The sequence below is a fragment of the Podarcis raffonei genome, chromosome 8 (genome assembly GCF_027172205.1).
Source record: "Podarcis raffonei isolate rPodRaf1 chromosome 8, rPodRaf1.pri, whole genome shotgun sequence".
In the NCBI taxonomy this organism is placed as follows: Eukaryota; Metazoa; Chordata; class Lepidosauria; order Squamata; family Lacertidae; genus Podarcis; species Podarcis raffonei.
Genome location: NC_070609.1, coordinates 19,892,461 through 19,906,850, shown reverse-complemented (window position 1 = coordinate 19,906,850; position 14,390 = coordinate 19,892,461). Strand labels below are relative to the sequence as shown.

The 14,390-nt window shown below is 47.3% G+C and overlaps 1 protein-coding gene across 1 annotated transcript; it reads left to right on the top strand.

Annotated features, from left to right (window-relative positions):
• Window positions 1–8,483: 8,483 nt before the first annotated feature.
• HSPB6 (heat shock protein family B (small) member 6) lies at window positions 8,484–13,422 on the top strand. Its single transcript, XM_053398394.1, has 3 exons — window positions 8,484–8,894; window positions 11,560–11,682; window positions 12,808–13,422. Exons 1-3 carry the CDS (start codon window positions 8,670–8,672, stop codon window positions 13,003–13,005), a joined length of 546 nt encoding a protein of 181 aa, XP_053254369.1. The 5' UTR covers window positions 8,484–8,669; the 3' UTR covers window positions 13,006–13,422.
• The last annotated feature ends 968 nt before the right edge of the window (window positions 13,423–14,390 follow it).

Here is a 14,390-nt window from a genome sequence, read left to right as displayed (position 1 = left end):
GGCCCTGTGAGGTAGGTTAGGCTGAGAGCCCCAAGATCACCCACGAGCTACGTGGCCGAATGGGGATTCAAACCCTGGTCTCCCAGGTCCTAGTCCAGCACTTTAACCACTGCACCACTTTGGCTGTGCCTCAGTCCTTGTCTTGCCAAATGCAAGGTGGTTTAGGGAAAAAAAGATTCAGAGGCAATACAAAACACAAGTGAGTGAGAAGATTTAAGAATTTATTCTAAACAGCAAGCAATATATACACACCAAGCAACATTTTATACTGTATTTTATGCTGTTATTTGTTGCATCAATTAAGTGTTTTAAATTTGTTGTTAGCCACCCTGAGCCCAGTTTTCTGAATCAGGAAGGCGGGGTATAAATAATAATAACTATTATTATTATTATTTTATTAATAATAATAGATTGCCTGAGATTGCACAGCCCCATGGCCATCAGTTCATGCACGAGCTTCTCCGAACTCGGCCCAAAATAATCTGATTTATAGATAGCTAACCTGTTAGCCTGTGGCTTGCCTGACTGACCACATGCTACTAGCTACCTGCAGATTATTCATTAGCCGCTTCTACCAATGCCTCACTTTCTTCAACACTTGATGTCCAACATCAGAAGAAGGTACCCAGCAATATCACTTCCTCCCAACAGATTAGGACTAGGAAATTAAAGGCTGTTCTCAGCCATCATAGTGCTTAACAAAAGATAGGGAAAAGGAAGGAACAGGGGGCAGGAAGAGGGAAACCGAGTTAGATCACTCGAAATACAAATATATTCCAGAGAGATTGCCCATACAGTCCTTTATCTACATTACATAACATAAGACAAGTCAACCTGGATCAGACCAAGAATTCATCAAGAACCCTGGTTGGGGACCTCAGACCCAGGGCCATGTGTAGCACTCCAGACCTCTCTATATCTGGTCCTTGGGACTCTCACCAGGCCTTCCATCAGCCCACCAGCCCTGCTTTTCATCCTCCTAGCATGTTTTTGTCTAGAGTGGAATGTGCTTTTAAAGCTGGATAATACCTCTTGCTTGTTTGGATACAGGATAGAGTAGCACATGAGCATGTGGAAAGTAGCCTGCTGAACAAAGGTAGAAATTACATTCCTTGCTCTTCCCATTTGGGTTTCTGGCTCCACCTACCCCTGGCACCTAACCTTCCATCCCCGAAGGTGTCCTAGAAGGAAAAACAGACCTTGGAACAAAAAAGGATTCCCAACCCCTGATCTAGGATCTACAGCAGCAGGGAACGAAGCCGACAGCATTCCCTTGTCTCTTCTCCTTCATGCCTGGTATTTGGTGCTAAACTGCCTCTGCATCTGGAGGCTCCATTTGCACATTACGTCTAATACTGCCCCCCCCCAGTATAGCTGCCCACGCTCCATAAATTCGCCTGATCCCATTTGAAAGCTGCAGCCATCACTGCATCTCGCAGCAGCAATTTGCATCAATTAATGACATTACGTTTCAACGTTTAGGGGACTGTCTCTGCCAAACGAGAAAACCTAGAGAGGTTTGTCTGGCGTCTCTTTTCCTAGCAGCGACAGGCGAAGGACTCCCCACCCACCCCCTCCACTACCACCAAGCTTGCTGGGTGCAGTTTTAACCCCCTTGGCTGGTCTGTGCTGCTTTCATGATTATCTGGCTTTTAGCTTATTTTACCACTTTGCTTTGATGCTTTTAAGTATTCTGCTCTTTCTGCTAACTGCCATGGGAACAGGATACAAGAGTAGCATAAAAACCGTGTTTTATTTTTAAAAAAACAACAACAGAGAAATGGGCTAGCAGTAGAGAGAAAATCCTGCTTGTTTTTTCTTCAGGGAAGGGAGAAGTCTTGTCGAGGTTATACCTGGAACGGCAACACACCTGTTATCCAAAAGAGTTGAGAGCAGCATTCCAGCCTTTTGATGTAATCCAGAAGACGCTTTGGAACAGTCCACACCCTTTCCCAAGCTCAATAGTCTGACTATGAGCTACCCTGTTCTTCTGAATGCTTAGATCCCACTGGAGCACCACTGATCTCATGGGGTAACTGCCCCACCTAGCCCCAGAGGCAAGCAGTCGGACTCCTTGCGGAAAATTGTGCTGCAGCTCTTTTAAAATCCTTTGAGAATATGTGCGTGGCAAGGTTCTGACTGATGGAAACAGCAAGCGAGCTTTGCGAACAAGGTGGTTGCAATATGGCATTATCTAAAAGCGTGTGGCCTAGTGGTTAGAGCATTGGACTAGGGAGACCAGGGTTTGAATCTCCACTCATCCACAAGGTCCCTGGATGTCTCTCCACCTAACCTGCCTCACAGGGTTGCTGTGAGGATAACATGAAGGAGGAGGGGAACCCTGTGTCACCCTGAGCTCCTTGGAGGAGAGATGGGATATTCGTATGATAATAAGCTGCTTCTAAGCTATTTGTTTTATAAATAAATCATTTTAATGCATTTTTCTTAAATCAAAATGGAACATTCCCTACAAACCGGAAACAACTCTGCACATTTAAAAAATATTATTTTTATGGTCAGGCCATGCCCCACTACTCCAATATTCTGGGTTTCAAAATGCATTATATAGCCTCGTAAAGTTGGGTGGGGGAAGAGTCTCTGTCCTCAAGTAGAACCAATTAAGTTACCCAGCTACCAAGATCAATAAGTGTTAGCATATAATGCCCTAAATGGCATGGAACCCCAGTCCTGAAAGGAGTAACTCCCCAGTCATCTTAGGCCCTACAATGGACAGAAGAGGACCTCTGGCTGCTGCCCACTTAGTATTTATCCATGACAGGGCCTTCGCAATGGTCATAGAATCATAGAGTTGGAAGAGACCACAAGGGCCATCGAGTCCAACCCCCTGCCAAGCAGGAAACACCATCAGAGCACTCCTGACATATGGTTGTCAAGCCTCTGCTTAAAGACCTCCAAAGAAGGAGACTCCACCACACTCCTTGGCAGCAAATTCCACTGTCGAACAGCTCTTACTGTCAGGAAGTTCTTCCTAATGTTTAGGTGGAATCTTCTTTCTTGTAGTTTGGATCCATTGCTCCGTGTCCACTTCTCTGGAGCAGCAGAAAACAACCTTTCTCCCTCCTCTATGTGACATCCTTTTATATATTTGAACATGGCTATCATATCACCCCTTAACCTCCTCTTCTCCAGGCTAAACATGCCCAGCTCCCTTAGCCGTTCCTCATAAGGCATCGTTTCCAGGCCTTTGACCATTTTGGTTGCCCTCCTCTGGACACGTTCCAGTTTGTCAGTGTGCTTCTTGAACTGTGGTGCCCAGAACTGGACACAGTACTCCAGGTGAGGTCTGACCAGAGCAGAATACAGTGGCACTATTACTTCCCTTGATCTAGATGCTATACTCCTATTGATGCAGCCCAGAATTGCATTGGCTTTTTTAGCTGCCGCATCACACTGTTGGCTCATGTCAAGTTTGTGGTCAGCCAAGACTCCTAGATCCTTTTCACATGTAGTGCTCTCAAGCCAGGTGTCACCCATCTTGTATTTGTGCCTCTCATTTTTTTTGCCCAAGTGCAATACTTTACATTTCTCCCTGTTAAAATTCATCTTGTTTGTTTTGGCCCAGTTCTCTAATCTGTCAAGGTCGTTTTGAAGTGTGATCCTGTCCTCTGGGGTGTTAGCCACCCCTCCCAGTTTGGTGTCATCTGCAAATTTGATCAGGATGCCCTTGAGTCCATCATCCAAGTCGTTGATAAAGATGTTGAATAAGACCGGGCCCAAGACAGAACCCTGTGGCACCCCACTAGTCACTCTTCTCCAGGATGAAGAGGAACCATTGATGAGCACCCTTTGGGTTCGGTCAGTCAGCCAGTTACAAATCCACTGAGTGGTAGCATAGTCAAGACCGCATTTTACCAGCTTCTTTACAAGAATATCATGGGGCACCTTGTCAAATGCCTTGCTGAAATCAAGGTAGGCTACATCCACTGCATTCCCTTCATCTACCAGGCTTGTAATTCTGTCAAAAAACGAGATCAGGTTAGTCTGACATGACTTATTTTTCAGAAATCCATGCTGACTATTGGTGATCACAGCATTCCTTTCTAGGTGCTCACAGACTGTTTGCTTAATGATCTGCTCCAGAATCTTCCCTGGTATTGATGTCAGACTGATTGGGCGGTAATTATTTGGGTCCTCTCTTTCCCCCTTTTTGAAAATAGGGACAACATTTGCCCTCCTCCAGTCTGCCGGGACTTCGCCTGTTCTCCAGGAATTCTCAAAGATGACTGCCAGTGGTTCTGAGATCACATCTGCCAGTTCTTTTAATACTCTTGGATGCAGTTCATCTGGCCCTGGAGACTTGAATACATCTAAACTAGCCAAGTATTCTTGTACTATCTCCTTAGTTATTCTGGGCTGTGTTTCCTCTGCTGAATCATTTGCTCCAAATTCTTCAGGTCGGGCACTGTTTTCTTTATCGGAGAAGACTGAGGCAAAGAAGGCATTGAGGAGTTCAGCCCTTTCTGTGTCCCCTGTTTGCATTTCACCATCTTCTCCTCTGAGTGACCCCACTGTTTCTTTGTTCTTCCTTTTGCTACGAACATACCCATAAAAGCCTTTTTTGTTGCTTTTAACCTCTCTAGCAAGCCTGAGTTCATTCTGTGTTTTAGCTTTTCTGACTTTGTGTCTACACGTGCTGGCTATTTGTTTGAATTCCTCTTTGGTGGTTTCCCCCCTTTTCCATTTTTTGTACACATCCTTTTTTAATCTTAACTCAGTTAAAAGTTCTTTAGATAGCCACCCTGGCTTCTTTAGGTACCTTCCATGTTTCCGTCTCATTGGTATTGCCTGAAGTTGTGCTTTTACTATCTCCCTCTTAACAAACTCCCAGCCATCATGAACTCCCTTTCCTTTTAGTATTACTGTCCATGGGATCTCACCCAGCACTTCCCTAAGTTTTATGAAGTCGGCTTTCTTAAAGTCGAGAAATTGAGTCCTAGTATGCTTGGCTGCTCCTTTCCGCTGTACAGTAAACTTCAGAAGAGCATGATCACTCACGCCTAATGATCCTTCCACTTCTACCCCACTAACCAGGTCATCAACATTGGTTAGGACCAGATCTAAAATGGCTGTTCCTCTTGTTGCTTCTCCCACTTTCTGGACAATGAAGTTGTCTGCAAGGCCAGTGAGGAATCTGTTTGACCTTATGCTCTTGGCTGAGTTTGACATCCAACAAATATCCGGGTAATTGAAGTCCCCCATTACTTCTATCTCCCTTCCTTTTGCATGCTTGGCCATCTGTTCCAGGAAGGCATCATCTATGTCCTCCGTTTGGCTTGGGGATCTATAGTAAACTCCCACAATGAGGTCACTGTTATTCTTCTCTCCCTTAATTTTGACCCAAATGCTCTCACTTTGGCTTTGAGGTTCTAAATCTTGGATCTCTTCACAGGTATACACATCCCTGACATATAACGCCACTCCTCCTCCTTTCTTGTCTGGTCTGTTTCTCTGAAACAGTTTCCCATTTGTGGAATGGCCTCCCTGGAGCAGCGAATCTGTCTCCCTTGGTATTGGCTTTCAGGAGAAACTCAAGGACATTCTTGTTTACTCAGATCTTTGATTATCAGGTATTGCTACATCTATCCACTACTGCAATTGGTTTTAGATGTTTTTAAAATAGTTTTTAAAATGCTTTAAATATGTGCACAACATTATGTTTATAATGTGTTGTATTACTATTCTGAGATTGATTTCCTTTGGGAGGAAGGGTGGGATACAAGTTGAGTAATAAAGTAGTGATGTTTGTCCCCCTCCCAAACATATGCAGACAGAACATAGTTCATAGAACACGCTTTTATCACCTCCTTGGGCTAGGGAAAAAATATCCCCTCCCCTTTAACATATTCCCTTCCCCTGCTGCTTCTCAACTCTAAATTATCCTCTCCCCGGGCTGCTTTTTCACTTTAAAAAATTGTGTTGGGGCTTCACAGCTGCATTCATTTGCAGGTAATGTATAATTAGCCCCTTCTAAATAAATATACTTAAGGTCAGGGGCACATCCTAAGGATTTCAATAAGAACGTTTTAAGTATACACTGACAATTCTCCCAGTTGAAACTGAGAGCAGCTAACAGTGCCAAAAGATTGGAACTTTTGTGCTCATTATACCACAATGTTAATTTTGTAAATTACTTTTCAGGGAAACAAAACAGCTTTCCTAGTCTCACATCAATTAGCCTAATAAAGGCCTTGAGCAGGAAGCTGGGCTGCTATCCCTTCTGCTTCAAAGGTGATTTGGCATTTGAAAGGTGTGTCTCCCTAACCCAATCCCACGGCTTGCTATAGGAGGCGACATTGTATGCTCAGCAAGAAAAGTGTGCTTGTGGTAGGGAGAGATGACTGCTGTATGTAAACTGTGCATTAGAATGCCATTTAGTATATCTTTCAGCTGTTTCCTACACTTGTGGACCAAACACCATGGAGAAAAGTTCAAGCAAGTCAGAAGGCCTGATCCTGCAGGCTTGTTTTATATTATAGTACTTTCCAACCAAGGTTATTATTGCATTCACCTGTGAGCCAGGTGTTGACCAGTTGTGTGGTCTACATGTCAAGATCCCAGGCTGCATACTGAAAAAGCTGAACCACAAGACTCTTGTTTGTGAAAGCCTCCAAATCTTGTTCCTCTATAATATAGAGTCCCTTCTTTCCAACTATCTTTGCTTATAAAGGAGCGAAATTTGCCGTGTGTGTTCTCCCCCAGAGATTTGGATTAGAGGTGCGAAATATTTCCCAAAATAGTGACTTGAGGGAAATACCTGTATTGTCGAGAAACTACAGGACTTGTGCAGTAGGTGGAGGTGTGAATCAGTCCCTTTAGCATGCTATGTCCCATTAAATCAAAGTGGGGTGATTTGTGACCCTCTGGGTACTGCTGGACCCCAACCCCCAAACTGTGGGATGCAGTGGAAGACGGGAGTGCCTGGCATGCTCTGGTCCATGGGGTCACGAAGAGTCGGACACAACTAAACAACAAAGTCAAATGAATGAGTTAAGCATGTTTACATCTTTTGGAGCAGACCTCCTGGGCTTCCTGTATCCCTTCCCCAGTTGGCATTCTGGATTGTCCTGCTTTGTGAAGGAAACCCCCCAGGTCCTTTGCAAGCAGTGCTACATAAAGGGAGAAGCTGCTGAAGCAGCTAAGCATGCTGGGTATGTGCTGTCTCTTCCATCAATCCATCACCTGGTCCTTGCAGGGTTGGTCCAGTGAGCTCAGGGTTCTGCCTTGGGCTGAGGAAGGGCAAGCAAGTATCTACATGTTGCCAGGCGCAACAGGGATGCTTCCACTTGCGCTGAAAGGCGGCATAAGCATTTTAAATGCCGTAAATTAAAATAATGCTTTGTGAACATTTCCAAACTCCTTTATTAGGTCATGTCACTGACACACACCATATATTTAAAGTGCATGGCTTCCCCCTCCCCAAGGCTCCCGGGAGCTGTAGAGCTACGATTCCCACCAACACCCTTCACAAATTACAGTTCTCAGGATTGTATCAGGCTAGAAGGCAAAGCCAGGAGGAAGGGAAGGAAACAAGTGAATGTGGGTTGCAGGAAACAGTGTTAGGGACATAAATGTGGAGAGAGGTTGTTTTTTGTAAAGATATTTTATTGCATTTTATAATGTATACAAAAACCAGAAGAACTTATGACAACTAACGAAAAAAATCATCAGCACATAGAATATGTACATTTACTTCTGCAGCTTAAGTAACAAAGTCCAATTCATGAAAGAAAAAACTGTTTTCACAGTTAAAAAACAACAACACCCAGAGAATACATTTAGTGTTATTTGACTGTCGTGAAGTTCAGATTTGGAAGGCTTGTGTCCATGTTTGTCTTCAAAATGAAGGTTGTCCTGCCTATGTGACAAAGGAATGAATGCCAAATGATACAAAAAATGTCTGGGTTTGTGGAAATCTCAAATTATAGCGTACTTTCCCCTATGATAGTTTTATTCCACCGCGAGCAGTGAAAGCAGAGACAAATCTTTAAAAGATCTGTTAACGCGCGCTCTCTTTCAAAGGGAAACAAGGACTCACATTTCTTCCCTCGGTGTATTTCCGGCCCACCATCGTTTTGCTTCTCCCGTGTATAAAGGTAACGTCTGAAATGGGGCCGGGGGGGCGGGGCAGCACCGACCGACGGGAAGAGAAACGATGTGCTTTCCCCCCTCCCCCATCTAACCACCTGTCCCCAATTCAGACGTTACCGTTACACTGCCCTCTCACTTTGCGGCGTCGCAGCAGGGCCGTCGTTCAACGTGGGAATGGGCTGGATGGGAGCTCAAAGCCGGGGAAACGCCGAGAGAACCTTCCCGGCTCCCTCCTTTCCAGAATAGAATCCTGATGGCATGGATGATCCAGACACGCCTTTCCCCGCTGAGCCGCGCCTCCGCCCATCGGTTCCCACGTGAGCCTCGAGGCTAGGCGAGAGCCATGCCCCGCCCCTTTCCCGTGGCCCCGCCCACACGGGCGCTTCGCGGGGCTTCCCGCTCCGTCCCGAAGCCTCTTCTGCGTTCCAGCGGCTTCCAGGGGGCGGAGCCGGCCGGGTATAAAAGGAGCCGCGGCGGGCCGGGCTGGGCGTGCGCTCCCTTGCCCGCGGTCTGTGTTCTGCGTGTCTCCGGCTGCTCGCCCGTCTTCGCCTCTCCGCGCCATGGACATCGCCATCCACCACCCCTGGATGCGGCGCCCCATGGGCTTCCCTTCGGCCTTCCCGTCACTCTTCCCGCCGCGTCTTTTCGACCAGAGGTTCGGCGAAGGGCTCTTCGAGAGCGACCTGTTCCCGGCCACGCTCAGCCCCTATTACATGCGCACGCCCAGCCTGCAGATGCCTGCGATGCCTGCGATGCCGCAGATGCCGGACACGGGGCTTTCGGAGGTAGGTGCGCCTTGCGTTAAGTTTTGAACGCATCTGGGGCGTTTGTGCGGAATTGCACCAGAAAAGAAAAGAAAAATCACGGGAAAAGTTAGTTTTCTAACCCCCCCCCCCATGTATGTCGTGGTGCCTCTGACCATGTGCAGAGTGCTTTTCTGGCCGAGCAACAGCGCAGCAGGTCCCTCGCCTAACTGGAGGCTGCTGAGGGAGCTTGCTTAGAATTAAAAGGGAGCAGAAATGCCCGAAGATGGGTAGCGCTCGGTGTCTGGACCTGCGTCGTGGGAATGGGTGTGCCTGCGTGTCGGGAATGTGACGCTTCCTGCGGGGAAGCGGTCTGCGGACTCTAAAGCAGTGGTGCTGCTGTTGCCAATTGGTGAAGGTGCGCGCTTGAAAGAGGAAAGGGTGCCAAGGGGCTGGCGGGCTGTGCTTACCTATTATGGTAACATTCTTCAGCCTCCCCAGCTGGCCCTATGGGGGAGCAGGGTGGGGAGACAATGCCAGCTGGGTTGTCTTGCCCTGCGGGGAAGGGGCTGGCATGCAGGGCTCAACCCGCCCTCTGGACTCTTGCTATACAGAAGACGCACTGTCTTGTTGGCTCTCTGCCCACAGCTGCCTGGAGTTACTTACCAGCATGGGGGCATAAGAGGTGGCCTTGCCCCAGATCAGATTATTTGTCTCTCTAGGCCAGCACCTCCTGCTCTGACCGGCAGTGGCTCTCCAGGGTCCCCAGGGAGGACCCACGTTGCTGCCAGATAGCTGATCCCGAACTGGAGGAGTTGGGAACTGAACCTTGGACCTCCTCCATCACCCCAGATAGTTGCTGCCTATATTAGAGATGCTTCCTCGCTCAGTCGGACATTGGTTGTTGTTCCTGCTGTCCACACTGGTGGGGAATCCAAAGAATTTCCCCCACCCCCAAGTCCCTTCTGCTTAGAACGGGAGGTGCCGGGGGGGGGGCGGTTGAACCAGGGTCCTTCTCTGCATGCAAAGGAGCTGTAGTCATCGGCTCCATAAATAATAATGACTGAATAATATGTAATCGGATCTGGGAAACGAGGGGTGCTTTTAAGGACTGTGGCATTAAGACTCAACTGTTAGAATTCATCCTTGGGGAGATTTCAGCGCAGCCTTGTGCTGCTGCTGCTGCCGCCGCCACTTAACTCCTCCCCATGCATGACCGGGATACTTTGGCTTTTTCTGTCTTGCTTTTTCCAATGTGCTTCATCACACCCCTTGGCAGGGAGATTGCTCCTGTGTTCTTGGCGCACTGGCTCTAAATATACAGTGATCCAATCTAGAAGACCCTGAGGGATAGCTCAGTCGGTAGTGCCTGAAACTCTTTGATCTTGGGTTCGAATCCCACACTGGGCGAAAGATTCTTGCATTGCAGGGAGTTGGACTGGATAACCCTCGTGGCCCAACTCTACAATTCTATGATATTCTTAGCTAGCTACAAAAGGGTGTAAAATACAGAGCATTCTCGCCCATATCGTAAAGGGTTGTGTTTAGCCTGGAGGGGTTGTTGCCGTGTTGGTTTCTGTAACTGCTACCCAGTGCTCATAAAGCGGCTTCATGGTGGCTCTAACTTATTATTTAACAATTAAAGTGGCTAATTTCTTTCCTAAACACTGTGCATATATTAAAAGATAATATCAGAGGCAGGGAACTTTTGTCAGCCCAACGACACTGTTCCCTTCTGGACAACCTTTTGTGTTGGTAGGTGAGGCCAGAGCAGCGAATGTGAATTCTGCCTTATGCAGTCAGCTAGTCTCTGCACACCCTGGCATACCTGTTTGATCCTCCATCCAGACAAACGAGAAGCCTCAGCAGAATTCAATGACGTATTCCACCCAGGCACAAGCCCTCAAAGAGGGTGTGGTCTTGGAAGAAGCGTGTGATCTGGGTAGAGTCTCGGGGCCAGACACAGACCTGGAGGGCAGCATTTGGCCCCTGGGCCTGGGCATCCGATCCCTGGATTAAGACAGTTGTTGTTCACAGTCTGGTAAGGCATGATATAAAAGGAAGAAGGCATGGTGAGGGAAGAGGAAAGCAAGCGCTGTGCTTTGGCTGCGTATGTTACTAGAGCACTTACTTTCTTCCCCAGGCTTTTGATGGACTGCGGTGGTGTTTGCTATTAGTTGTGCTTCTGTTATTGGGGATGTCCGTCCCCCCCGTAGACGTGTTTTTATTATAATGTACAGTGGTACCTCAGGTTACAGACGCTTCAGGTTACAGACTCCGCTAACCCAGAAATAGTATGTCGGGTTAAGAACTTTGCTTCAGGATGAGAACAGAAATCACGTGGCAGTGGGAGGCCCCATTAGCTAAAGTGGTACCTCAGGTTAAGAACAGTTTCAGGTTAAGAACGGACCTCCAGAACGAATTAAGTTCTTAACCCGAGGTACAACTGTACTTGTGTTTATTGTGCTCTCAGTATCTATTTTTTGGGAGACTTTGTTCAGCTGGCAACTAACAAGTTCAATGAGTTATAATCATCCTTGCTAAATATGCCCAGTGGTGTTAGTGCCTACCCTGTGGCTTGTTGAAGAAAGCAGTAAAAGGGTGTTGACTTGTCCACAACAGCACCCCTGGGCGCAGGGACAGCGGGCCTGCAGAAGATGCTGTCTGTTGAATCCAGTTTTTACTTTGTTTTCCCCCTTCCACCCAGGTGAAGATGGACAAAGACAAGTTCTCTGTGTTGTTGGATGTGAAGCATTTTTCACCTGAAGAGATGAGCGTGAAGGTGATTGGGGACTACATCGAAGTTCATGCCAAGCATGAGGAACGGCCGGTATGTGGCTTCATGGGTTCTTTGTGGGGTGGCCCTGACCTAAAAGATCCCTGTGGTGCCCGTGTTCTTCAACCTTGGGAGTTGTCGTTCAGCAAAATCTGGGGACCTGCCATCCTTGAGCTGCCATTGGCTAAGCTGCCTGAGAATGATGGGGTTTGTGGTTCAGCAACTTCCAAGACCCGAGGTTGAAGAACACTGGCATATCCAAAAGCAGGAAGTTAAAGCTGCCATCCTAAGTCAACCCCGGAAGCAAATCCTATTGAACTCTGGAGTCCACTTAGTCTGTACACAGGGATTTGGAAACCTCAGTAGCTGGAACAGCCTGGAAAAACATCTGCTGCTGCACCACCAGTGTCCAGAGCAGAATCCGTGGCCCTCCAGAGGTTGTTGGAATTGCAGCTTGCATTGGTCCCAACCAACAGGGTTTATGGCCAGGGGTGCAGGGAATTGTAGTTCAGCAACATCTGGAAGGGCCACAGATCCCGCCCTGCCCCCCCCACAAGCCCTGCCTGAAATGTGCAAAAACTACATGCATCTGTAAATAGAAGACATCTGAAGGCAGCCCTGTTTAGGGAAGCTTTTAATGTTTAAAAGACTATTGTATTTTAATATTCTGTTGGAAGCCGCCCAGAGTGGCTGGGGAAACCCAGCCAGATGGGCGGGTTATAAATAATAAATTATTATTATTATTATTAATTAATAAGTCATGTGTTGCTGCCTGAACTTCCTGTTTGAGTTGCCTTGGGCAGGCAATATAAAGCGACTAACCAATTTAATAAATAAAATAACTTTGGAACTCCCTGCCTGTTGACATCAAGGAGGCGCCTTCACTGCACACTCTTTCAGTGCCTGCTAAAACCATTCCTGTTGAAACAAGCTTACCTAGATACTTAGGAAGCTGAGACGATTTCAGTGTTTTAGTATTTTATCTCTAGAAGTAGGGGTCTAAAATTTTACTTGGGGTTACTGGTTTATCTTTCCGTAAACTGCTTTGACCTTTTTCCTTTTAAACAATCAAACGGTGTATAAATTTTCTGAAATAAATACATAAATTTATTGGTGAGAGTGCTGGTTTCTGGACCCCCTTTAGTCACTTGCCTGTTTTTGCGTCTCTGCTCTTTATAGGATGAGCATGGCTACATCTCCCGGGAGTTCCACCGCCGCTACATGATCCCCAAGGGGGTTGACCCCGCAGCCATCACCTCGGCCCTGTCTCCCGACGGGGTGCTATCCATCACGGCACCGACTACCCAGGCTCTTCCCGGAGTGGAGCGCAGCATCCCCATCAGCCGCCAGGAAAAGCCTGCCGTCACCGGAAAGTAATAGGGAAGCAGCCTAGCTTGGCTTTTTGCTCTCAGTTTTTACCGGAAGCCAGCAAGCATCTCAGGCCTGCTCTCCCCTCGCTAGTAGCTGCAAGGGCTGCTCACTCTTCACAGAAGTGACATTCCCCTCTGCCCCCTCCCTGCTGAGGTTCTGGCAGCAGAGACTATATATTGCCTCTAGGGTGGTGATCCTTTAGTGCAATTTCCCTACACTCCAGTAGGACCTTCCTGGAGTAGAGATTGGGCCCTTTCTTCTTCTGGCTAGGAGTACCCTTCTGTTGCAGGCTTACTCTGTGCACCACTGTTTATGCCAGACTCCTTGCTTTGTATAAATACAGATGCCACTTGGGTACATGTACTTGCTTAAAAAACAGATGTCACATTGATACTTGCTAATAAACATGATGTTTCTGCCTTCTGAGTGTGTGATTGCATCTGGACGTGGGAGGGCAATGAACCTTAAGGCGGCACCAGCCGGGAAGGTGGGTGGTAGCAAGTTTCCACATCACTGACCATGGCATTGACTGCTGTATTCCAGATTAGAGCATAAGAGCCCGGCAGGATCAGGCCTATCCAGTGGCATATTCCTTCAAGTGGACATCTTGGAAGTGAAGGAGCAAGACATGGCCATAAGCGCCCTCTCCCTAGCAAATCCATAAAACACTCTAAAAAGGATAGTTATTTTGCAGAAGCCATGCTGATTCTTCTCTAGCAAAGCTTGTTCTTCTATTTTCTCGGTGCTTTCCACCAGTTTTCCCAGGACAGATGTCAGACTAACTGGTCTGCAACAGTCCAAATCCCAATATATTTCCCAAATACTTAATCTTTCCACTCTTCGGGTACAAAGGCCGATTATTAGCGACAAGCTGCATGTTCTTGTTAGATCAGCAGTTTCGCATTTGATTTCTCTTAAGAATGCTCTGAGGGCTGTCATCTGGACCCAATGACTTCTTTTGAATTGGTTGAGGACGCCTAGAGCATCATTGTGTGACGCCAATATTTGCAGTAGAACCTGGCAAGAGGGTTTGGTTGTTAAACCCCTGGGAATTGTAGCTCTGTGAGGGGCATAGGAGTCTCCTAACAACTCTTGGCACCCTTAGCAAACTGCCCTTCCTAGAATTCTTTGGGAGACGCTATGATGATTTAAAGTGCAAAGTGCAGATGGGACCTAACATAGACCCATTAATTTGAGTGGGTTGCGGGTGGTGCTGTGGGTTAAACCACAGAGCCTAGGACTTGCCGATCAGAAGGTTGGCAGTTCGAATCCCCGCAACGGGGTGAGCTCCCGTTGCTTGGTCCCTGCTCCTGCCAACCTAGCAGTTCAAAAGCACGTCAAAGTGCAAGCAGATAAATAGGTACCACTCTGGTGGGAAGGTAAGCGGCGTT

Excerpts from the sequence above, each read along its gene's own strand:
- HSPB6 (XM_053398394.1), top strand. The coding sequence starts at position 8,670 with ATGGACATCGCCATCCACCACCCCTGGATGCGGCGCCCCATGGGCTTC. Across the intron at positions 8,895-11,559 it reads CGGACACGGGGCTTTCGGAG|GTGAAGATGGACAAAGACAA; the intron begins GTAGGTGCGCCT and ends CCTTCCACCCAG. Across the intron at positions 11,683-12,807 it reads CCAAGCATGAGGAACGGCCG|GATGAGCATGGCTACATCTC; the intron begins GTATGTGGCTTC and ends TGCTCTTTATAG.